General features: G+C 51.4%; 2 protein-coding genes across 3 annotated transcripts in view; one reads left to right on the forward strand and one right to left on the reverse strand.

Moving 5' to 3' along the window:
- Positions 1 to 6229, forward strand: part of LOC121302979 (histone acetyltransferase KAT6A-like) — a 31009-nt gene extending 24780 nt beyond the window's left edge. For both annotated transcript variants that reach the window (XM_041233353.1, XM_041233354.1), the window contains exons 13-16: positions 284 to 479; positions 800 to 1402; positions 1895 to 2159; positions 2467 to 6229. In XM_041233353.1, the coding sequence (XP_041089287.1) occupies positions 284 to 479; positions 800 to 1402; positions 1895 to 2159; positions 2467 to 5339 (3937 nt within the window). In that variant the 3' untranslated portion in view covers positions 5340 to 6229. The remainder of the gene's footprint in view (positions 1 to 283; positions 480 to 799; positions 1403 to 1894; positions 2160 to 2466) is intronic.
- A 3281-nt stretch (positions 6230 to 9510) lies between these two features.
- Positions 9511 to 23180, reverse strand: LOC121303007 (cell division cycle-associated protein 2-like). Its single transcript, XM_041233403.1, has 15 exons — positions 22431 to 23180; positions 17979 to 18194; positions 17123 to 17350; positions 16624 to 16748; positions 15818 to 15938; positions 15193 to 15428; positions 14849 to 14942; positions 14376 to 14560; positions 14073 to 14184; positions 12952 to 13220; positions 12577 to 12667; positions 12054 to 12164; positions 11531 to 11667; positions 10825 to 11008; positions 9511 to 10351 (listed from the first exon to the last, which is right to left on the reverse strand). Exons 1-15 carry the CDS (start codon positions 22480 to 22482, stop codon positions 9546 to 9548), a joined length of 2967 nt encoding a protein of 988 aa, XP_041089337.1. The 5' UTR covers positions 22483 to 23180; the 3' UTR covers positions 9511 to 9545.
- Between the last annotated feature and the right edge of the window lie 576 nt (positions 23181 to 23756).

Raw genomic sequence — 23756 nt, forward strand, 5'->3', positions numbered from 1 at the left:
TCAGGTTTGTAATGCCAGTGCCAGTGTATAGGTAACAAGCTCAGGTGTGTCTGACTAAACTCATAGTAAAACCAAGCAGTGGATGAAACTGCTGTGCAGTGGGCGTCTTGTTTGACACTTTCTCTTTTAAGATGTTAGCAGTTGGCCTCTTTGCTTTCTTGGTGCCTGCATGTATCAGTATTAATGGATGCTCCTCCTGGGTGACTGTGCTGCAGAGGTGACTCTAGACTCCAGTGAGCTCTGTCCTGAATCCACTCTGACTCTCCTGCCTCGCCCCCTGCAGGCTCGTGCTGCTCCGCAGAGAGAAGATGATCCTGGAGCACATGGCCAGGCTGCGAGCTCGGCCTCGGCACATCGAGCTGCACCCCGAGAGTCTGCACTGGACCCCCGTCACCGTCTCCAACACTGTGCTGTCCGAGGAGGAGGAGCAGGAGGAGGAGGAGGAGCAGGAGCAGGGGGGAGGAGATCCCGGCAAGGAGGTCAGTACACACTCCAGAGTCAGGCTTAAATCTGCCTCAGTCAGTACTGGCCAGGGTCAGGGTCAATTCCTGATTTTCAATTGCAATTTTTTTTTAAATTCAGTTCCCAATGCTTCAAAAGGAATTGGAATTGATATTTTAGAGACATTTAGTAATGTGTTTGACTGCTTTCCCTTGAAGCCAATTTAATTAACTAGCAAACGTTTTGGGGAAAGAAAGATGATCACAGAACAGCAGTCCTGGTCAACATGGTGATTAAAAGAATTCATATAAAAATGAACTGTTTTTGTAATTCCTGTTTTTTTTTGTATCTTTGGCAGAGTAAGCAGACTGCAGCTCCTTTACTGAATTCGTGGGAGAAGGAGGAAGAGGGTGGCAAGCGGTTCTCCATGTTATCCAACAGCAAGACCCCGTCCACAACCTCCTCCAGCCAACCCAGCTCTGCGGCCAGCCGCCTTCTCACAGCTGACCGGGCACCACTGCACCCTCCCACCACCAACGGAGAGACCCGGCGCGGCAGGAGGGGCAAGAGGAAGCGGGGGCGCCTCTGGCTGAAAGGGAAGGCAGAGGCAGCAGTAGAGGAGTCCCAGGGAGAGGAAGAGGAAGGGGAAGGGGAGGAGCACCCCCCCACGCTGCATGCAGTGGACAGAAAGCCATCTCTTCCCAAGAGGAGGCTGGGAGAAAGAGGGGAGCCCGCGAGGAGGAGGGGCCGGCCGGGCCAGAAGGGGGCTCTGAAGAGACGGCTCAGCGAGGGGGGGCCCCGGAGGCAGGTGGGCAGGCCTCCACAGAGGAGGCTGAGTGAGGGAGCCATGGAGCCCCAGAGGAGCAGGTGCTTCAGCGAGAGCAGCGAGGAGGAGGAGGAGGAGGAGGATGAGGGGGCCAGCTCTTCGCCCGCACTTTCCAAACCCATGCTCAAGTGCAAGGTAACGAGAGCGCGCTCCCCTGATCTTTCAGAGTCCTCTCGTCGTTCATGTGAGCAGTGAAAATGTTGGAATGTAACGTGAACCGCGGTTCTGGGGCGATTTTCTATATTTCATTGCAGATTCTCCCTCAAATCAGTCTGGAGCAGACATTTAATAACAAACATTTCAAAAGTTCTAATTAAGCCAGAAAATTTGATTAATTACTATTTTGATTAGCAGAGTGAGTAAAAACAAACTTTTGTTTTCTGTATGACAGGGATGGAAGTAAGACTCCTGTTGTATAGCAATTTCACCCACCCCAGGTTTAACTCTGAGCTTGATCAGCCCCAGTGTGTCTAGGTAACAAGCTCAGGTGTGTTATTAAACTCACAGTGAAATGGATCAAACTGCTGTGCAATGGGAGTCTTCCTTCCATCCCTGTATAGTATTTGCTGTAGTCCTACAATCTGTCTCTCACTGTCTCCCTCCTCTCTCTCTGTCTGTTTTGCTCAGAAGCCTATCAGGAAGCAGCGAGTGCGGAGGCGCAGTCACCCGCACAGCAGCGTTGTCACGGAGACCATCTCGGAGACCACCGAGGTGCTGGACGAGCCCTTCGTGGACTCGGACTCGGAGAGGTCCATGCCACGGCTGGAGCCCACGTTGGAGAGCTCCTTCACACGGGGGTACCGCCGCTGCCTGCCTGCCAGAGCCGCTCTCCGACAGACGCCCTCCGGCAAGAGGAAGCAGCGGGAGCACGAGGGAGAGTCCGAAGAGGAAGGTGAGGAACCGACCAGCGAAAAATAATACCATCCAACACAAAAAAATATATTTCAGTTTTCAGGAAATGTTATTTGTTTGGCAACAGGGAGCAAGGATATTTATTAATTTATGTATTTTATTTATTGTAATATGCTCACAAATAAATGTAAAAAAATAAATAATAAATAAAAAATATGTATGTGTGTGTGTGTATGTATGTATGTATGTATATATATATATATATATATATATATATATATATATATATTTATATATATATATTTAACCCATTCAGTGCCTTCTGCCTTCTCCTGCTCTCGTTTCAGACACTCCGGTCCTGAAGCCTGTCTGGACTCCACGTAAACCGGACCCGGACGGGGAGCGTTCGGATCTGCAGCCTGCGACACCAGTGAAGAAGAAGAAGAAAGGCTGGCCCAAGGGCAAGAGCCGCAAGCCCCTGCACTGGAAGGGGAGGCCTGGAGCAGCTGAGGAGGAGGACCGGAGCCCCATGACAGAGGCGCCTCCAGCCCGGCCCAAGATGAAGCCCGGGAGGAAGCCGCGCAGCTACTACCTGCAGAGAGAGGCAGAGGCACGGGCCGCAGAGCAGAGGGAGTGCGGGGAGATCCACAAGAGACGGACGCAGCAGCAGCAGCAGCTAGAGGAGGCAAACAAGAAAATGGAGGAGGAGGAGGGGGGGGAGAAAGTGAGCGGCGCGTCCAAGACACTTGTGGCTCCGGGGGACTCCGGGAGCTCTGCAGCCGAACCGAAAGACACGGGAACGGAAGAAGAAGAAGAACAAGAGGAGGAGGAGGAGAAGCCTCAACAGCAGCAGCCGCCTCCTCTCCCTCTCCCTCTCGTCCTCCCCAAGTCCTCGGAAGGTAGGCGAGGGAGGCCAGAGGAAGAGGAGCTGGAGGAAGAGGAGAGGGAGGAGGTGGCCGGGGGCAACCCCAGCGATGACCATGACGCAGACGATGAAGACGACGGCCCCCTGGAGACGAAGAGTCCAATGGCAACGGGAATGAGCGCGGAGCGGGAGAGGGAGGCTACCAAGAGAGAGCCAGCAGGAGGGCAACAGGAGACTGCTTCTACTACTTTAGACACCAGCGCAGAAGAGAACAACCACGAAGAGGAGGAGGAGGAGGGGATCAAAAACAGCGTGGACTCTGAGGAAGAGCATGTTCCCAACAAAACGCACTTGGAGCAGATTCACATTCCGGAGGAGGAGAGGAGAGGAGATGGGGCAAAGGAAAGCAGCAGCAGCCTGATGGAGCCAGAACTGCAGCAGCAGCAGCAAGAGGAGCAGGAAGAGATGAATCAACACCACCACCATCTGAATCACCTCCCACACCACCCCCAGCACCAGCACCACAGCAGCGAACTGGACCTGGAGACGGTGCAGGCCGTGCAGTCCCTGACCCAGGAGCATGAAGAGGGGGCCTACCAGGACTGCGAGGAGACGCTGGCTGCCTGCCAAACCCTGCAGAGCTACAACCAGGTGGAGGAGGAGGAGGAGGGGGACCGCTCCCTGTCCCTAGGGGAGGACTGCAGCCACGCCAGCCCCATCTCCACAGGGCACCCTCACCCCAGCCAGTCTGTGCGCTCGGCCAGCAGCCCCAGCGTGCCCCCAGGCCTTGAGGCAGGGGCAGGAGGAGGGGGTGGAGGCTACACCCAGATCAGCCCCGAGCAGGGTTCCCTCTCGGCTCCCTCCCTGCAGAATATGGAGACCAGCCCCATGATGGACGTGCCCTCGGTTCCTGATCACTCACAGCAGGTGGTGGACAGCGGCTTCAGCGACCTGGGCAGCATCGAGAGCACCACGGAGAACTACGAGAACCCGAGCAGCTACGACTCCAGCATGGGGGGTAGCAGCAGCAGCGCTGGCAGCAGCAGCAGCAGCACCAACAACATCAACCATCACCAGGCCAACCAGCAGGCCAACAGCTGCTCATTCGGAGCCGGCGATGGGGCGAGAGGAAGCTTGACGTCTGCCGGGGGGGTTCTGTCCCAAAGCAGCAGCGGCGGCAGCAGCAGCAGCAGCAGCAGCACCTCTGGCAGTAGCTGTGTGATCACCCAGATGACCGGGATGAACAGCAGTTGTAGTTTAATGCAGCCTCAGCCCCCTCCTCCTCCTCCCCCTCCCCCTCTCCCACCACCTCCTCCTCCTCAGTCTTCTTCAAATCTTCAAATCAAATCTCCGCAGAGCTGCGTGATCGAGAGGCCCCCGAGCAGCAACCAGCAGCCCCAGAAGAAGCAGCAGCAGACGCCACCTCCCCCTCCTCATCCCCGCGCTCCCCAGCAGCAGCAGCAGCAGCCGCCCCCACTGTCCCAGTGCAGCATGGGCAACAGCTTCACCTCCACTCCCATGATCATGGAGATCCCTGAATCGGGCAGCTCGGGTGCCCTGAGCCTGTACGAGAGGATGGGGCAGGACTTTGGGGCGGGCGGCTACTCCTCCCAACCCTCCGCCACCTTCAGCCTGGCCAAGCTGCAGCAGCTCACCAACACCATCATGGATCCGCACGCCATGACCTACAGCCACCCGGCTGTCTCCTACGCCACCAGCGTCTCCCTGTCAAATCCGGCCGGCCTGGCCCAGCTCGCCCCCTCCCCGCACCCCCAGGCACAGGCCACCATGACCCCGCCCCCAAGCCTGGGCTCCCCCTTGCTGCAGTGCAACATGCCCGGGGCCAGCCTGGGCATCCCGCACACGCAGCGTTTGCAGGGCCAGATGGCAGTCAAGGGCCACATCTCTATCCGCTCCAAGTCGGCCCCGCTGCCCTCAGGGCCCTCCCCACACCAGCAACAGCAGCAGCAACAGCAGCAGCAGCAGCAGCTGTACGGCCGGGGGGGGCCCATGCAGGGGGGTCCACGGACACTAGCAGTGCAGAGGGGCATGATGCCCAACCTAATGCCCAGCCAGGCCTACAACGTGAACTCCATGAACATGAACACGCTCAACGCCATGCAGGCCAGCTATCGTATGGGCCAGCCCATGATGAACAGCAGCTACCACACCAACCCGGCCTACATGAACCAGCCTGCCCAGTACCCCATGCAGATGGGCATGATGGGGGGGCAGGGCTACCCACAGCAGCCTATGCAGCCGAATCACCACGGCAACATGATGTACACGGGGCCCTCTCATCACAGCTACATGAACGCAGGGGTCCCCAAGCAGTCGCCTTACATGAGCAGATGAGCCTGCGAATGGGGAGGGAGGGGCTGAAACTAATTGTTAATAAGGCAGCAGGGGGTGGGGGGACTCTAACGAGAGAAATAAAAGAAACGGGCTTGACTTTCCTCCAGTGGCGAAAATACAAAAGGAAAGAAATGAAGGACCTCTTTTTCGAAGGCCACTCCCTGTGATTGGTGGCAGGTCGGCTTGCTGCTTTGTGTCTCTCTCTCTCTCTCTCTCTCTCCTCTCTGGAAAAGCCTGGTCTTTTTTATTGAAGCTTTTTAATTAACAAAGAGGGAGAGATGATGTGAGGGTGGGGAGGAAACAAATAAACAAACCATCCATACAAGAGATGGTTTAGAAGACTTAAGAACCCTGCACACAGTATTTACTTTCAAATAGGAAGCCTTACCTACAGAAAAAAAAAACTTAAATGTAGAAATGTAAAATCTGCTTTTTTTTTTTTTTAAAGAAATATTTTACATTTGTTTTTAATGTTTTGTTTCTTTGTGTGCATTCCACATCCCTTTTTAAATTTCATTTTCTATGTTGTTGGTGGAAAAGGTCTGTTCTAGAAGTCATGGCGGGGAGATGTTAAAAGCACTGTTTGAAAACTGGCCATCACCCCATTACCCACACTGGAGGCCACAGGGTCTGCTCCGCTCAGGAGCATCTAAACTCGGGTCCCAGAGCGCCTCTGGGTCTTCTGGCTTTCCTTCCACCACGAGCTGTAATTATTTGATTAACTGGACACATTTAACACTTCTTTTCAGACCTCAAAATGTTTTACAGGTCTGAATCAAGTTGATTTTTTTTTTATTTTTAAATCATCAGCTGTGAAAGACCTTAAAACTATTTAATGTCCAATTGAACAATTAGATCAATTATGTTAATTGAGAGCTTAAATTGGAATGAAAACCCCACTCACCCCAATCAGGGGAGGCCAGTCCCTTGTCCAGGCGGGGGGTTAGTCCGCTCCGGTCAGGACAGTCCCGGGTGAGGGGGTTAGTCCGCTCCGGTCAGGACAGTCCCGGGTGAGGGGGTTAGTCCGCTCCGGTCAGGACAGTCCCGGGTGAGGGGGTTAGTCCGCTCCGGTCAGGACAGTCCCGGGTGAGGGGGTTAGTCCGCTCCGGTCAGGACAGTCCCGGGTGAGGGGGTTAGTCCGCTCCGGTCAGGACAGTCCCGGGTGAGGGGGTTAGTCCGCTCCGGTCAGGACAGTCCCGGGTGAGGGGGTTAGTCGGCTCCGGTCAGGACAGTCCCGGGTGAGGGGGTTAGTCCGCTCCGGTCAGGACAGTCCCGGGTGAGGGGGTTAGTCGGCTCCGGTCAGGACAGTCCCGGGTGAGGGGGTTAGTCGGCTCCGGTCAGGACAGTCCCGGGTGAGGGGGTTAGTCGGCTCCGGTCAGGACAGTCCCGGGTGAGGGGGTTAGTCCGCTCCGGTCAGGACAGTCCCGGGTGAGGGGGCTCATACCCTGGGCTCTCTCTGAACCAGTTCAGTCTGAACCAAGGGGAGGAGGAAATACAAAAACAAGCTTCACGACTTGTCTGGCATTCTCACAAGCAGACTGGAAGCAAGGTGTCGCTGCTCTGGATGTGTTTCCGTCATTTCTACTCATTTCAACTCCGTACTGAAATGCAGTAACAAGGCTGGATGAGTGAATGCACTGGGACACGTCTTCCAATGTTACATTCCTGATATTCTGGTGTGCCAGACCTGAGCAAAAAAAAATAATAATTGTGTAGCCTCGGTTTTAAACTAGAAAGCATTATTTCTTCAGATGAATATAATAGAGTTTCCTGGATGAGAATATGAATGTTTTAGTGCTTCCTGTTAACACGTTTTCAAAGCATGACATCGAGCCGCATTTTAACTGCGTGTTCAGCAAAGCTCTTGAGCCTGCCAGACAAGAAGAGTTTGCTTGGAGAGTGAAAAAAACAAGGCAACTGTCCATCACTCCCACCTCCCCCAAGTGTACCGGCTGTGGTGCAGTCCTGCACAGCTTCAACTAGAATCCATCCCGTTAACCTGTTCATTTAATCGTGATGTGATGCAATCCTGCACCGCTTCAACTAGAACCCATACCATTAACCTGTTCATTTAATCGTGATGTGATGCAATCCTGCACCGCTTCAACTAGAACCCATACCATTAACCTGTTCATTTAATCGTGATGTTTTATATGGTGCGCGTTGTTTCACTGTTCTAACTTCAAACGGGAGGGGACGAGACTGTAAAACGGTTAGGCTGTTTTTTTTTTTATTTTGGTTTTTTTTTTTCAGAATTTTTCAGTCGGGGCTGCTTCCTTTTGAAAGAGCAGACCTCTTATTTTATTCAATTTTAGAAACCTACTGTAGAGAGAAAATGTTTTTTCTATAATATAAAAAAAGGAAAAAAAAAAATCCTGCATATTAATATTGGTACTTGTCATTTTTTTTGTTTGTTTCACTTTCTATTTTCTAGCAGGATACTTGGGTAAATCTTATTAAAAAAAAAAAGAAAAAAAGAAAAAAAGTTTTAAACTCACTCTTTAGTGACTATGATGCCTTTAAGCGTTCCGTTCCATCTCATCTGTAGGATTTTCTATCTTTGTTGTAGTATATTAAAAGCTATTTTAAGAAGAAAGACAGAAATCTCTAAAGCTCTCTAGTGTTTTTTTTTTTTGTGTGTGTGTGTATAGGACGACTTCCGATGCCTTTGAAAGCTGCATGTAAAAAGGAGCTGAGTGTATTCCTGTCTGTTTTATATTGCTTTCTCTTTTTGTATCCTTTGTAATTGTACATGGTGAGTTGTAAGCTGTGAGGGAGGCAATGCTGAACCCTGTGCAGTTCGACTCAGTCTCCCTTCTCTTCCCCTGTATGGAATCAAGTACTTTCAAAAGAACTCCTGTACATTTTAACATAAAAAAATAAATAAATTATGTTGAGCTGTTTCTGTTGTCTATTTTTTTAAAAAAATTTGAATCCAGATAGGTAGGCTCTTTGGAACTAGACTGCAGAATTACATGCAGACTGGAGCAGGAGAAGCGCGGTAGCGGTCACTATGAAGCAACAGACCGACTCCGAGGCTCGCCGGTACTCTCCGAATCTCCTGAACCAGTGTTTTTGACACTGAACCTCCTTGTGCTCCGACCTTCGGCTAAGACGCAAAACAAACGAGGTCCTACTGGAAGTGACTCTGCTTCATCAAGAACCGCTGCTGCATTGTTCACCCCCCCCCCAGTCTCTAAGTCACTTAGAATGAATGTATTCATTTATTAGCAGACTCCCTTATCCAGAGCAACTTGCAATTGTTACAAAATATCACATTACAGATAAGAGCAGCTATAAAGTACAATCAGAGCAGTAGCAACTAAGAGCAAAATAAAGAAAACAGTAAATTAGATAATGTAGTTCAATAGAATATTGCACATTAAATTAAAATGTATATATATTTAATATAGTGTAGCCCTTCCTCTTCATTACACAAAAAATACTGAAAACAGTGAATTTCTGAAGATCCCCCATGACTTAAATTATGATAATATAGGACTTTCATAATTTACTTATCAACATGACGTCAGGATCACAGCGAATAACCTAATGAGCGAGCAAGCTCTGAAGTGAAATGTCAAAAGCAGCGCTGTAATAAAATTGCAAGACAGTACAACTGCATTCCCACCTCCACCAGAGAGGTGGTACTGACTCCCTAACTCCACCACACCCTCTGGTGGAGAGAGGTGGTACTGACTACCTCTTCTCTGATGCTGCAGAGGACCGTCTTCACCTCCTCAAGGAAATTCACTTTTGAATCTGGATTCTCAGACTTCTGTTTGTTTCTTGAATTAGGGGACTATCATGTTTTAGGGAAACTGTTAACCAAGTTTAGCTGAAATAGATCAGAATGCACAGCTTACAATACAAAAATGCAATTTTTTTTTCAAAATAGAATTTTAATAAGAAAAATAAAATAAAATGAGACTACTTTCATAAAATATATTAAAAAAAAAACTCAGAAGAGTTTGTGTCTTTCAGAAGGATGGAATGGGAGGGGACTGAAAATGTAACAAGATGTGAATCCATGACTAAGGGACTGGCAATGCTGGAGCCATTTTACAATCTAAATGGAATCTAAAAACAGGTCTGAAAATACTTTACCCCCTTGTCCCACCCCTTACACCCACTGCACCCCCCCCCCCCCCCCCCCCCCCCCCCCCCCCCCCCCCCTTTAAAAAAAAAACACGTCCAACAGCAATATTACACAGCTGTGTTGCAGCCCCCTTCTCCTGGGGATCCTATCTGCTCCAGGCTGCACTCTGTCTGCAGGGGGACCCCAAAGCTGGTCCTCCTCCTCCTCCTCCTCTTGAGCCCAGTGCTGGGAGAAGGGGAGCCCTTGGGGACCCAGTCCAGGCCCGTGGCCCCCGAGTCGCGCCGGTTCCTCATGCTGCGCCTCACTGCGATGGAGGGGTGGGGCGCAGCGAGGACGTCCTCGACTGAGAAGTCAGACAGGCCAGACGCCAGGGTGTGCTCCCAGGTTGTGGAGTCCTGTGCGGGCCGTGGGCAGCGTCCCTCTGGCCCCCAGACAGCACTGCATCGGCTTCTCCGGGCCCCTCCCACACTCTTCCTGCCCTGGGCTGGGCTGCTGGGGGCTGGTTCCCGCTCCTGCTCCTCCTGTCTGGGCTCTGCAGCATCCAAGACCTCCCCCTGCAGACTGCCGCTCGCCACCGTGCCTAGCTGCCCGTTCTCCAAGAGAGCCAGACGCTTCTTCACCCCAGCGCTGCGTCTGCCCCTCCTCCCCACTCCTCCCCCCTCGTTCCCAGAGCCCTGTTTGGGATCCAGTCCATTCCTAGCAGGGCTGCTCTCCCCTTCCCGGGCAGAGGGGGGGCCCATGCGCTCCTGTCCCTGGAGAACAGACTCCCTGCAGAGGTCGGGTCTGGTTGCCATCCTCTCCAGTGGGGCAGCAATGTTGGGGTCCCCCTCCCCCCTCTTCACGAGGACGCTGGAGCTGGGCGGGACGTTCTCTTCGTTCTCGGGGTCACGCTGGCTTCCCGTCGCTGCCTCTCCTAACAGAGAAACAAAAAACATTGGAACCAGGACCCTGTGAGTGTCAGCTGTTACCAGGTACCCTCTGCAAGCGAGGAAACCAAACTGAAGGGCTTCAAAAAGGTAAAAACTTCAAGAAGCCGCGTCGAGCAGACCGACCCAACCTGGTACGCCGAAAAGCAGCAGCCAGAACGCTCCGTTACTTCTAGTTGTAGAATTCTGACGGAGCGTTCTGAAGTTCTGCGTGAGTTTCCACATCCCTCTGGAACAGGGGCCCCAGTGTCGTCTGCTTTAAAAGTAAACTAAACTCTTAAAAAAGGAATCGCTTAAAAATCAGGCATTTAATTGTTTTCAGCTCATTAACTTGATTTCAACTTAATTCTAAAACTGTTCAAGTTACTTGAAAATCTGCAACTTTTTAGGAGCAGAGAACAATTAAAAACGGTCTAATTAATCAAACTGCAGCAAGCTGTGCCCACACCTGGAGTCTCACCTGCGAGTCCCCGCAGCGCCCCCTGGTGTGTGGGAGTGGCCGGGCTGCAGGCTGCAGAACACAGGCCCTCTGTGATGGGGCTGAGAGCCGGGGGTTTAGATGCGTAGTCTCTCCCCACGTACAGGGAGCGATCCACGGGCTTCCCCCCTCGCCTGCCCCGGCGCACCTTCCCTCGCAGCGCCTGCTGCACGGACAGAGAGGAGAGTCAGACTGTTTATTTCAAACACACAGCTGGTTAGCAAGACGCTGGCCCTGCCTGCAACCACACGATCACTGCATTACTACAGGGCAGGTCTGCATTACAAGCAGGCCCCCAGGTTAGTTCAATGGACCAGTCTGGTTGAGTTTTCACTGGACCCTCCCTCCCTCAAGCTTGCCAATCTCACTTCCAGGCTCTACCCTGCACCTTCACTGTGAATCTCACCTTGACGTAAACTTCTCTCCCCTGCTCCGAATTACACACATTATTAACACCAGTGATGTGAATCAGACAGGCCACCAGCACAGACTGAAGACATTGAGAAAGAGTTCTAGTTCCACTAGAAGATGCTGAGAAATACTTCTAGTGGGAACTTTTGCCATTGACTTGAAACTGAAGACACTGAGAGACTTCTTGTGGAAACGATTGAATTCAGCATCTCTAGTTGATCTCTATTCAGTTCAATAGCAGCGACAGGGGAGCGCAGTTGAAATGTTTAAATCTCACCTCCAGTTTCCTGGGAGCGGGGGCTCCCGTCGCGCCCCTCCTCTTTGCTCGGGGCTCCTTCCTGACGGGACAGGGCTGCTCCGGCTCGCACTGCTTCCTCTTTCTCCCAGATCTCCGCACGCTCTCCGTCCCGGGGCCTGCAGACACAAAGGAAAGGCTGAGAGAGTCAGCAGGCAGAAAGGCAGGGTTAGAAACTCACACCAGCGACTCGCTGCTCCCCTTGCCTGGGAATATTACAATCCTCCATGAAGGGCTCGATTCAGAAACACTGTAAAAGATATTAACAAGTTCACTGACAAACCGTTTCAACCAGCCTCGTAATTCAAAGAATCTGCCGAGTGCCATCACAAAGGTCTTCTGGATGGCGGAAGAGGGAGGGTGCAAAATTGTTGGCCAAAGCAGTCTGCTAAATCCAATCACTTTCACTGGCCCCAGGCTGCTGCTGAATCTGCTCTCTGTCAGAGGGAAACCCAGACCTGGCTAAACTCTGCTTGTCAAAACTTGTCACAGCTCGGAGACTTACGAGCCCGGGGCGAGTTTCTCAGAACCTCGCAGTCCTGCTCTGCGGTGGGGGGCTGAGATTGTGGGGGTCCCTCCTCGGAGACGGGCACGACGGGGGTGGCTGGCTGTACCCCTAAAAAAAAAGAACAGAGTTGACGACACAAGCAAGCTGAGAGGAGAGTCCGTGCCACACTGAGCAGGAGCTGGACTCCCACAGAGACACTGCTCTGAGAAGAAACTCCTCAGAGATCAACAGTAAGGACGGCATGTCACTGAGACACTGGTACAGTGATGCTATCCCCCTCAACCCACGATGCTGCTCGAGCTTGACGTATTGATTTATCAGACGTCTTTATCCAAGGCGACTCGCACAGGTGTTCCAGGGCAGCGCAGGGTTACAATGCAAGCTTCATATTTAAAAACACAGTGTAGTTCACAGTAAGGTTAATAATAATGACAATATGAACTAGGATGCAGCCAGTTCTGATGACAGACGGTCACGACTGCAGCACCCTATTAGACTTGTGCGTTAGTGTTTGTCATACCTGGATGTTCGGGTGGAAGCTGGAGAGGGAATTCGCTGTGCGTCTCATCCAGGATTCCAGTGTCAGGAGAGCGGATCGCTGTCGCACAATCCTAGTTAAAGAAATTCAACAATAAACAATCCTAACTTAGCCAGAGAGCCCATTGTGTGCATGATTCGTCAAAGCTGTCCAAAGGTCAGAACTGAATGATGCCACGTGTGTAGATTCAATCACAAGCGTTTCCACTAAATGTCTCTCAGGGTCTTCAGTGTAAATTCAATCAAACGACAGCTGAAGAAAGACTTCTAATGGAAACGTTTGCCATTGAATTGACACTGAAGTCTTTCTCAGCATCTTCAGGAGATTCACATAAAAGCAGGCAGAGAGGAGGCTCACCCTGGGGCTGTCGAAGTCTGGCTGCGGGGGGGGCCCGTCCGATTTCAGGGGGGTCTTCTTGAGCACGGAGCGGGGCCGGGAGCATGTGGACGGGGTCAGGCATGTGGGGGTCTGCCCTCTGCACAGTGGGGTGTTGGGGGGCAGAGTGCGGTCGAAAAGCTCGGGGCTCAGCAGCCCTCCGAACCGAACCCTCTTCCTCCCTGGCGTTTTCACCCCCTCTGTGGCAGCGTCTGTGGGAGGAGGCCGGGCTGGACCCTCTGCTGCAGCAGCTGTGAGACAGACACACAAGAAAGGTTACAAATGAGGAGGCCACTCGGCCCATCTTCCTCGTTTGGTTGTTAGTAGCTTATTAATCCCAGAATCTCATCAAGCAGCTTCTTGAAGGATCCCAGGGTGTCGGCTTCAACAACATTACTGGGGAGTTGATTCCAGACCCTCACAATTCTCTGTGTAAAAAAGTGCCTCCTATTTTCTGTTCTGAATGCCCCTCTGTCTAATCTCCATTTGTGACCCCTGGTCCTTGTTTCTTTATTCAGGTTGAAAAAGTCCCCCTGGGTCGACATTGTCAATACGTTTTAGGATTTTGAATGCTTGAATTAGATCACCGCATCGTCGTCTTTGTTCAAGACCGAACAGATTCAATTCTTTTAGCCTGTCTGAATGTGACATGCCTTTTAAACCCGGAATAATTCTGGTCGCTCTTCCTTGCACTCTTTCTAGAGCAGCAATATCCTTTTTTGTAGCGAGGAGACCAGAACTGAACACGATATTCAAGACGAGGTCTTACTAATGCATTGTACAGTTTTAACATGACTTCCCTTGATTTAAATTCAACACTTTTCACTATATAGCCATTCCCCCCCCTCCGATGCTCACTCGCTTTGATGCCAGTGATCCGCTAGCACTCAGGAGAGGAAACCCCTAACCAGGTTAGTAGAGGAAATAAAACCACTGTGACTCCAAGGCGAGACAGGCTGCTAGCTATAGGTCTATCTGTGGTCAGAGAGGGCAAATGTAAAGTCATTATTATACAAACACAAAAGAACACTCGGCAGAGATCTGCTTAATTCCTGAGACTTGTGGCAGATTGGAACGGGCTCTAGAGGTGACCCGTCTCTTACCAGCGGGCGGAGTCGATGCGCTGGACTCCACCGACGGGTCAGAGAGCAGAACAGAGTCTCCTCCTCTCTTGGGACACTGCGGCAGGCTGCAGCCGTCCGGGCGTCCATCAGTCTTAAGAGAGAACCGAAGAGACAATTAGGAAATAAAAGGAACCGTATGGGGACAGAGAGGTCAGCGGGAGTCTTTATAGCCGTCTCTCAGGTCCTCGGAGGAAGAACTTTGTTAATACACACCCCCCCCCCCCCCCCCCCCCCCCCCCCCCCCCCCCCGAGGAGTATACCTGGACGAGACGTGCCTCGCGCGAACTCGAGCCTCAGACGTCTCCCCTCCTCGGGCCAGCACGGGCTTTCCCCCCTCCACAGCGGGGTCAAGGGGGGCAGGGTCTGATCAAACAGCTCGGGGTGCAGCGTGGCTCCAAACCGAACCCTCCTGGGCTCCCCGGTGCATCTCAGAGTCTGAAGAACGCAGGTGGGCAGGGGAGGAGCCTCTGGAGTAAGAGAGAGAGACACTCACTGAATAGGACTCAGAAGAAGCAGGACTGCAGGACACAATGACAAGATTACTCTTTTTTTTTTTTTAATGATTTAAAACAGTCAACAGTTCTCGTTAATACAAATTTCAGGGGACCAGCCAAAAACGTGTGGTCTCCTCGGTAATTCGTATTGAACCAGAAGTGAAGCTAAATGTACATGGCCGGTATTTCAGTCACGCCGCTCTCCAGGAGGGGTCTTACTCCCACCCCTGTTTGGAACAGAGTTGTTTTTTCAGGGCGCACCTGTCTGCAGAGGCTGGGTCTCGTCCCCCAGGTCAGGGAAGGGGATCCCCCCACCGGCACACAGTCCCTCACCCTCCGTCTCCCGGAGCTTCTCCTGCAGAGAGAAGAGTTAGACCAGGGGGTCCTGGGGGGGCCGCACCCTTCCGGCTTTCCTTCCACCCCGAGCTCTCGGCTGGTCTGACTGTTCGATTAATTGGACACAATGAAAACGTCTCTCCAGGCCTCAAAACATTGTACCTTGAATCCAGCGCATTTTCTGTGAATTTGTTTTTCTTTAAAACATTTCCAATGAAACAACTAATTAGATCAATGAAGTTAATTGGGAGCTGAAGCTGCAAAACTACCTCCTCCTCCTCCTCCTCCTCCTCCTGCTGCTCTGTGATTCTGGGGACCCCTGATGTAAACAGCACCCCCTCTCTCTTGGGGGGCAGCAGTGCAGGGGTTCCTGTATTCTCACAGAGCTGCTCCCCCTCAGGTGATGGTTCCAGATCTAGGAAGGACCCCCCTTTCGTCCTCTTGGGCGGAGGCTCACTGTGTGGCCGCGCCTCTCCCGCCCCCGTCCCGGCCGCTGCGTTCCCGTCTGGAATACAGGAGTCCCGGGAACACGTTAGACACATCGCTCTGCTTAGTTTCCTGTAAGCGTTAATATAATGAAAGACATCAAAACAATTTAAACAAGCAAGCAAAAGGTATGACTCAGTTCACTCTTATTAACGTCGTTAGCAGAGGCTGTTATCCAGAGCGACTCACAGAGACCATGGGGGTGAACTCTGCTTCATCAACAACCGCTGCTGCTGCAGAGTCTCTTCCAATAGCACCTCGCTTGTTTTGTGTCTCATCCGAAGGACGGAGCACAAGGAGGTTCAGTGACTTGCTCAGGGTCTCACACAGCGAGTCAGTGGCTTGTTATTAATAGTGAAAGCAGGACTGGATCAAACGACTCTGCAATGGGAGTCCTGTTTCTCTTACTGGGGGTCTGTGCTCCAGCGAAGGGGTTCAGAGCCTTGTTCTCGTCCACAACGTAAAGAGAACTCCTGAAGGCAGCCATCTTGTGTTTCAGGGCCAAGGAGCGAGGGGTGAAGGAGCCGAGCTGGAGAGAGAGAGACTCAGTTCATCACTAAGCACACGGGTCACCTCTCTGTCGCTCCAGTGAAGTGATCAGACACCAGGATCATCACAATATCCTGTTGTACTTTCACTATTCGGTACCAGAATTATTTTCCTTGAATAACGATCTGAACACCAGCTGTACGTATCGATGCAATGTGATCCGCGGGCTTTCCACTTAACTTTCACAGCTAACAAACTCCGAGCAAGTTATCATAACAATACAATTAGAGAAACCAGGTGGAGGAGGCCAGTTTAATAATGCAAACAAAGTGACCCAGGCCGAAATGAGCACAGCAGCACTGCACGAGAAAACGAACGAAGAAACAATAAAATCTCTCTCAGATACACACACTAAAGATAAACCCGCCAACACAAAGGGTTTAAACATTTACTCTGGTAAAATAAAGATTTAAAAGACACAACCTAAACATGAAATACTACTGTCCTGCTATTATGGCTTCCGCAATATCACTGTACAGTTTGATTACATGATGTTCAGTAAAATATCTAAATGACGTTCACAGTTAAATCAAACGTCGCACTATTACAATCCTAGGCAATGCAAATCATTTTGCCACAGCTGCACACACATCTCATGTGCTGCCTGGAGGCTGTTTCCTGCAGCAGTCTGAACGCACACAGGGGGGCGCTAGCGGGTCCCCTACCTCTGGGACTGGGTTGGGCTTGGAGAGGAGTCTCTGTCTGGCGATGTGTTTGATGAGGTAGTTGGTCTCAGGGGAGCCCCTGGTCCCTATCGTGGACCGGCGCCGGACTTTCAAAAGAGCCTTATCTACAGAACAGGAGGGAGAGGGAGAGAGAGAGAAAAAGAGACACTTAGCTTCTTGCAACAAGATAGATTTGTTACAAAAGTCAAACTTGGAATGGTTTTGTTTTTTTAACGCAGCTCCTTCTTGAGAGTCTTATTCATTGAAATATTTCTAGTGGCATAAATATTTTGAGATTTTTTATTAAGTTTTAGAAACATTCTTTCACAAAAAAAAAAAAAAATTTGAAAAAGGAGAACAAACTTCTAACCCCCTGGGATGGGAATGAGACTCCCGCTGCACAGCAGTGTGATCCAGTCCTGGGCTGATCAAGCAGCTAGTAAAACCTGGACTGGGTGACCCTGCTGTGCCGGACCCTACCTGCCACTCTGCTCTCTACCTGTCACTTCCCTTCTGGGGGTGAAGCTCTGGGTGGCGATGCCCAGGTCAGCCGAGGTCACCTCCGCGAAGTCGATGGGGGGGAGCGGCTGGAACAGGCCCTCCGGCAGCCTGGGGAAAGTGGGATCCAGACGGGCGATCTGGTTCGGAGAGAGGGAGGAGGAGGAAGAAGGGGCAACGTCACCCCCCCCAGATTGCTCTCCAGAGTTCTGTCCATTCTCTCCTGGGACTGAATCAGACAGGAAGGGAGAGAGAGGTCAGGGACACAGAGAGCAGAACAACGCGTTACACGACGAGAGGCTGAAAATCTCCCTCCGCGACGATCGCACCAAGGAGGTACGAACCTCACTTTATTCCAGACCTCTGCACTCAATAGCAGCTTCTTGCTCTCCAGGGTGGGTTGTTTTGTAAGAAGCGAGACTCTTAAATGATTGCGGCCCCTTCATCTTTGATGCACAGCACTTTGTGAAGCCTGGCCATTAAAATGGGCTTGGGATGTTTTCATTTTTTCCCCACCCAGCATATAATCCAACAATAACCTCAACCTGATCCACTAATAAATCTAAATTACAGATAGATAGAGGGGTAACAGATAGAGATAGAGACAGATGAGTAAGAGATAGAGATAGCTAGCTAGAGAGAAGTAACAAATAGAGATAGATACAGATAGAGAGGTAAGAGAATCTAAAATAATAATAATAATAATAATAATAATAATAATAATCATCTAAGGGCAGTCCGAATATCTGGAAGATGTCACGTTCAGTTGGTTTCCGTCTGGGTTTATGAATGAGTTTGTTGGGTTTTTTTTCCTGAGCTGCAGTGAAGGCACCAGGGTTCAGCTCTCGGACCCCGACCTGCTGAAAGCTGATCCGCGGACACAGGGTCCAGCGGCAGCAGACCTCCCCTCTCCTTCCTCCTCCTCCTCGGGGCCGGGGGGTTCTGGAGCTGGGAGCGGGGCCTCGGCCCATTCTCCTTCATCTCCCAGCTCCGACTCGCTTCAGACAGAGACCCCAGAACCTGCTGCTTCGGGAAGACCCCCTCGGGGGGAAAGCCAGCCTGCAACTCAATACCTGGAAGAAACCAGAAAACAAACCTGTCAGGAGCACACGAGGTTAAAGAAAAGGAGCTCTGATACCAGGAGGGTCGCTGTGTGTGTGAGACCCTGAGCAAGTCACTGAACCTCCTTGTGTGTGTGTGCGAGACCCTGAGCAAGTCACTGAACCTCCTTGTGTGTGTGTGTGAGACCCTGAGCAAGTCACTGAACCTCCTTGTGTGTGTGTGAGACCCTGAGCAAGTCACTGAACCTCCCTGTGTGTGTGTGAGACCCTGAGCAAGTCACTGAACCTCCTTGTGTGTGTGTGTGAGACCCTGAGCAAGTCACTGAACCTCACTTGTGTGTGAGACCCTCAAGTCACTGAACCTCCTTGTGTGTGTGTGAGACCCTGAGCAAGTCACTGAACCTCCTTGTGTGTGTGTGTGTGTGTGACCCTGAGCAAGTCCTGAGTGTGTGTGTGAGACCCTGAGCAGTCACTGAACCTCCTTGTGTGTGTGTGTGTGAGACCCCTGAGCAAGTCACTGAACCTCCTGTCTCCTTGTGTGTGTGTGTGAGACCCTGAGCAAGTCACTGAACCTCCTTGTGTCACTGTGTGTGTGTGTGAGACCCTGAGCAAGTCACTGAACCTCCTTGTGTGTGTGTGAGACCCTGAGCAAGTCACTGAACCTCCTTGTGTGTGTGTGAGACCCTGAGCAAGTCACTGAACCTCCTTGTGTGTGTGTGAGACCCTGAGCAAGTCACTGAACCTCCTTGTGTGTGTGTGTGTGAGACCCTGAGCAAGTCACTGAACCTCCTTGTGTGTGTGTGCGTGAGACCCTGAGCAAGTCACTGAACCTCCTTGTGTGTGTGCGAGAGACCCTGAGCAAGTCACTGAACCTCCTTGTGTGTGTGTGTGAGAGACCCTGAGCAAGTCACTGAACCTCCTTGTGTGTGTGCGAGAGACCCTGAGCAAGTCACTGAACCTCCTTGTGTGTGTGTGTGAGACCCTGAGCAAGTCAATGAACCTCCTTGTGTGTGTGTTAGACCCTGAGCAAGTCAATGAACCTCCTTGTGTGTGTGTTAGACCCTGAGCAAGTCAATGAACCTCCTTGTGTGTGTGTGTGTGAGACCCTGAGCAAGTCACTGAACCTCCTTGTGTGTGTGTGACCCTGAGCAAGTCAATGAACCTCATTGTGTGTGTGACCCTGAGCAAGTCACTGAACCTCCACCTGAACCTCCTTGTGTGTGTGACCCTGAGCAAGTCACTGAACCTCCTTGTGTGTGTGTGTGACCCTGAGCAAGTGAACCTCCTTGTGTGTGTGAGACCCTGAGCAAGTCACTGAACCTCCTTGTGTGTGTGTGTGTGTGAGACCCTGAGCAAGTCACTGAACCTCCTGTGTGTGTGTGTGACCCTGAGCAAGTCACTGAACCTCCTTGTGTGTGTGTGTGAGACCCTGAGCAAGTCACTGAACCTCCTTGTGTGTGTGTGTGTGAGACCCTGAGCAAGTCACTGAACCTCCTTGTGTGTGTGTGAGACCCTGAGCAAGTCAATGAACCTCATTGTGTGTGTGACCCTGAGCAAGTCACTGAACCTCCTTGTGTGTGTGTGAGAGACCCTGAGCAAGTCACTGAACCTCCTTGTGTGTGTGTGTGTGAGACCCTGAGCAAGTCACTGAACCTCCTTGTGTGTGTGTGAGACCCTGAGCAAGTCACTGAACCTCCTTGTGTGTGTGTGTGACCCTGAGCAAGTCACTGAACCTCCTTGTGTGTGTGTGAGACCCTGAGCAAGTCACTGAACCTCCTTGTGTGTGTGTGAGACCCTGAGCAAGTCACTGAACCTCCTTGTGTGTGTGTGAGACCCTGAGCAAGTCACTGAACCTCCTTGTGTGTGTGTGTGACCCTGAGCAAGTCACTGAACCTCCTTGTGTGTGTGTGAGACCCTGAGCAAGTCACTGAACCTCCTTGTGTGTGTGTGAGACCCTGAGCAAGTCACTGAACCTCCTTGTGTGTGAGACCCTGAGCAAGTCACTGAGCAAGTCACTGAACCTCCTTGTGTGTGAGACCCTGAGCAAGTCACTGAACCTCCTTGTGTGTGTGTGAGACCCTGAGCAAGTCACTGAACCTCCTTGTGTGTGTGTGACCCTGAGCAAGTCACTGAACCTCCTCTGTGTGTGTGTGAGACCCTGAGCAAGTCACTGAACCTCCTTGTGTGTGTGTGAGACCCTGAGCAAGTCACTGAACCTCCTTGTGTGTGTGTGTGAGACCCTGAGCAAGTCACTGAACCTCCTTGTGTGTGTGTGAGAGACCCTGAGCAAGTCACTGAACCTCCTTGTGTGTGTGTGTGAGACCCTGAGCAAGTCACTGAACCTCCTTGTGTGTGTGTGAGAGACCCTGAGCAAGTCACTGAACCTCCTTGTGTGTGTGTGTGAGACCCTGAGCAAGTCAATGAACCTCCTTGTGTGTGTGTTAGACCCTGAGCAAGTCAATGAACCTCCTTGTGTGTGTGTGTGTGAGACCCTGAGCAAGTCACTGAACCTCCTTGTGTGTGTAGACCCTGAGCAAGTCACTGAACCTCCTTGTGTGTGTGTGTGTGAGTGTGTGACCCTGAGCAAGTCACTGAACCTCCTTGTGTGTGTGTGACCCCTGAGCAAGTCACTGAACCTTGTGTGTGTGTGACCCTGAGCAAGTCACTGAACCTCCTTGTGTGTGTGTGAGAGACCCTGAGCAAGTCACTGAACCTCCTTGTGTGTGTGTGTGTGCAAGTCACACCAGTGACTGCGGAGGGAACACACACAAACACTCTGGGACTCGTTCAGTGACCCTGAGGAACACTGACACAACTTCTGGGACTGTGTGAGACCTTGAGCAAGTCATGAACCTCTGGGACTGTGTGCAGTGACCACAGTGAGACCCTGAGCAAGTCACTGAACCTCCTTGTGAGTGTGAGACCCTGAGCAAGTCAATGAACCTCATTGTGTGTGTGTGTGAGCAAGTCACTGAACCTCCTTGTGTGTGTGTGAGAGACCCTGAGCAAGTCACTGAACCTCCTTGTGTGTGTGTGAGACCCTGAGCAAGTCACTGAACCTCCTTGTGTGTGTGTGAGACCCTGAGCAAGTCACTGAACCTCCTTGTGTGTGTGTGAGACCCTGAGCAAGTCACTGAACCTCCTTGTGTGTGTGTGAGACCCTGAGCAAGTCACTGAACCTCCTTGTGTGTGTGAGACCCTGAGCAAGTCACTGAACCTCCTTGTGTGTGTGTGAGACCCTGAGCAAGTCACTGAACCTCCTTGTGTGTGTGTGAGACCCTGAGCAAGTCACTGAACCTCCTTGTGTGTGTGTGACCCTGAGCAAGTCACTGAACCTCCTTGTGTGTGTGTGAGACCCTGAGCAAGTCACTGAACCTCCTTGTGTGTGTGTGAGACCCTGAGCAAGTCACTGAACCTCCTTGTGTGTGTGTGAGACCCTGAGCAAGTCACTGAACCTGTGTGTGTGTGAGACCCTGAGCAAGTCACTGAACCTCCTTGTGTGTGTGTGTGAGACCCTGAGCAAGTCACTGAACCTCCTTGTGTGTGTGTGTGAGACCCTGAACAAGTCACTGAACCTCCTTGTGTGTGTGTGTGTGTGTGTGAGACCCTGAGCAAGTCACTGAACCTCATTGTGTGTGTGTGTGTGTGTGTGAGACCCTGAGCAAGTCACTGAACCTCCTTGTGTGTGTGTGTGAGACCCTGAACAAGTCACTGAACCTCCTTGTGTGTGTGTGTGTGTGTGTGTGTGAGACCCTGAACAAGTCACTGAACCTCCTTGTGTGTGTGTGTGTGTGTGTGACCCTGAGCAAGTCACTGAACCTCCTTGTGCTTTGTCCTTCGGACGACCCCAGTCTCCAAGTCACTTTGGATAAAAGCCTCTGCTAAATGACTATAATAATAATAATAATAATAATAATAATAATAATATCATCATCCCTCTCCCATCGCCACGGCAGCCAATTGAAAGCGAGAGCTGACAGCATGTAGATGACTAGCACCGAATAAGAAACGGTTAACAGACAATGGAAAGACGAGGATAAGATCCAGACGAGGCGCTCCAGGTAAAGCTGCATTATCATTTTTCTACTATTAGGAAGTCAAATTGAGGAGGGGGAATTATCTTCACCCCTCCCAGGAGCATTTAAACCCGACTGAGACTTTGCAATGAATCACTCTCGTTTCCTTTCTAAAAATGTCAAATTCAAGATGTGCCATGTGCAAAGCGCACCACAGCGAGACTGGACTTACCCGCAGCCCTGCACCCCACAGGGACCCCTGAAGAGCCGCCAGGAAACTCCATGAAGAGACACCTGATTGAAACACAAACACTGCGGGTGGAAATGAATCATTAAATACACTGCACGCTTTTCAGATTCGTGTTGCTATGCTAATGCGTCTGTAATTCAAATAGAAAGGTTTTTTTTAGTGCACAGGAATTTTTTTTGCAAGGGAAGCGATGTATTCAGTCTCACAGCGAAAGACACACTGCCGGACAGGCCTGTGCGAGTGGACGGGGTTGTGTCGCCTCCCCGTTGGCTCTCGACTCGCCCGCACTCGTAGGGCAAGATTGCAAATTGCAAATTGCAAATTGCAAAAATACACAATGCAAAGACGCGTACCGATTTACAGCAACTGCAAAGGCAGGCTGTCGTGCGCTTTGTCCCGGGGCAGAGGAGCTGCAGCGCCGCTAAACGAACCGGGTTTAAAACGCGACTGAATCCACGAACGCAACCCGAACAATGCAACAAGAAAACGGACGAGTGACTCACCGTTAAAACACGCATTCGCTATCCGACTATACAAAGCACCCCCGTTTAAAGAAAGCCAGCGAATCGTGTTAAAATGCGACGGATTCCCAGTTCATGACTCGACTGTACCGGCAGCCCGGAGAAAATATTCAAATTGCGCTCCTCCGGGACTGCAGCGCAGCAGCTTCATATCCCTCCGCCCGCGGGAACTGCACATTAATTCATTGCCTTCTAAAATAAAACATCCGATCCAATAAGTGCACAAACCCCCCCTGACCTCGTGTGAATGTTACATTTTAACAAGCGGGGACTCTTCTATCTCTTCTCCGGATCATCAGGTAGGGACTATTTAATTGCCGCCGACACACGCGTACAGTTTTGTGTGCCGGATCTCGTTTATTACAAACTGCCCAATCCGGGATGCGGCGGAGGGGTCATGTGCCTCTGAATCGGCCAATGAGATTCAAATGGAGCGAATTTAATTCAAAACAGAAAATCTCGCGGTCAGTACCGAGGTGACGCAGCGTGGAGGGTAGCTAGGTCTGCAAACCGGGTCATGCACGCCTCAGACCGGGTCTGCAAACCGGGTCATGCACGCCTCAGACCGGGTCTGCAAACCGGGTCAGCAAACCGGGTCATGCACGCCTCAGTCCGGGTCAGCAAACCGGGTCATGCACGCCTCAGACCGGGTCTGCAAACCGGGTCATGCACGCCTCAGACCGGGTCTGCAAACCGGGTCATGCACGCCTCAGACCGGGGCAGCTGATGCATGGTTCACATACCCTACCCTCGTATCTTGTAAAGCGCTTTGTGATGGTTGGACGCT

This window comes from Polyodon spathula, chromosome 31 (assembly GCF_017654505.1).
Source record: "Polyodon spathula isolate WHYD16114869_AA chromosome 31, ASM1765450v1, whole genome shotgun sequence".
Classification (NCBI taxonomy): domain Eukaryota; kingdom Metazoa; phylum Chordata; class Actinopteri; order Acipenseriformes; family Polyodontidae; genus Polyodon; species Polyodon spathula.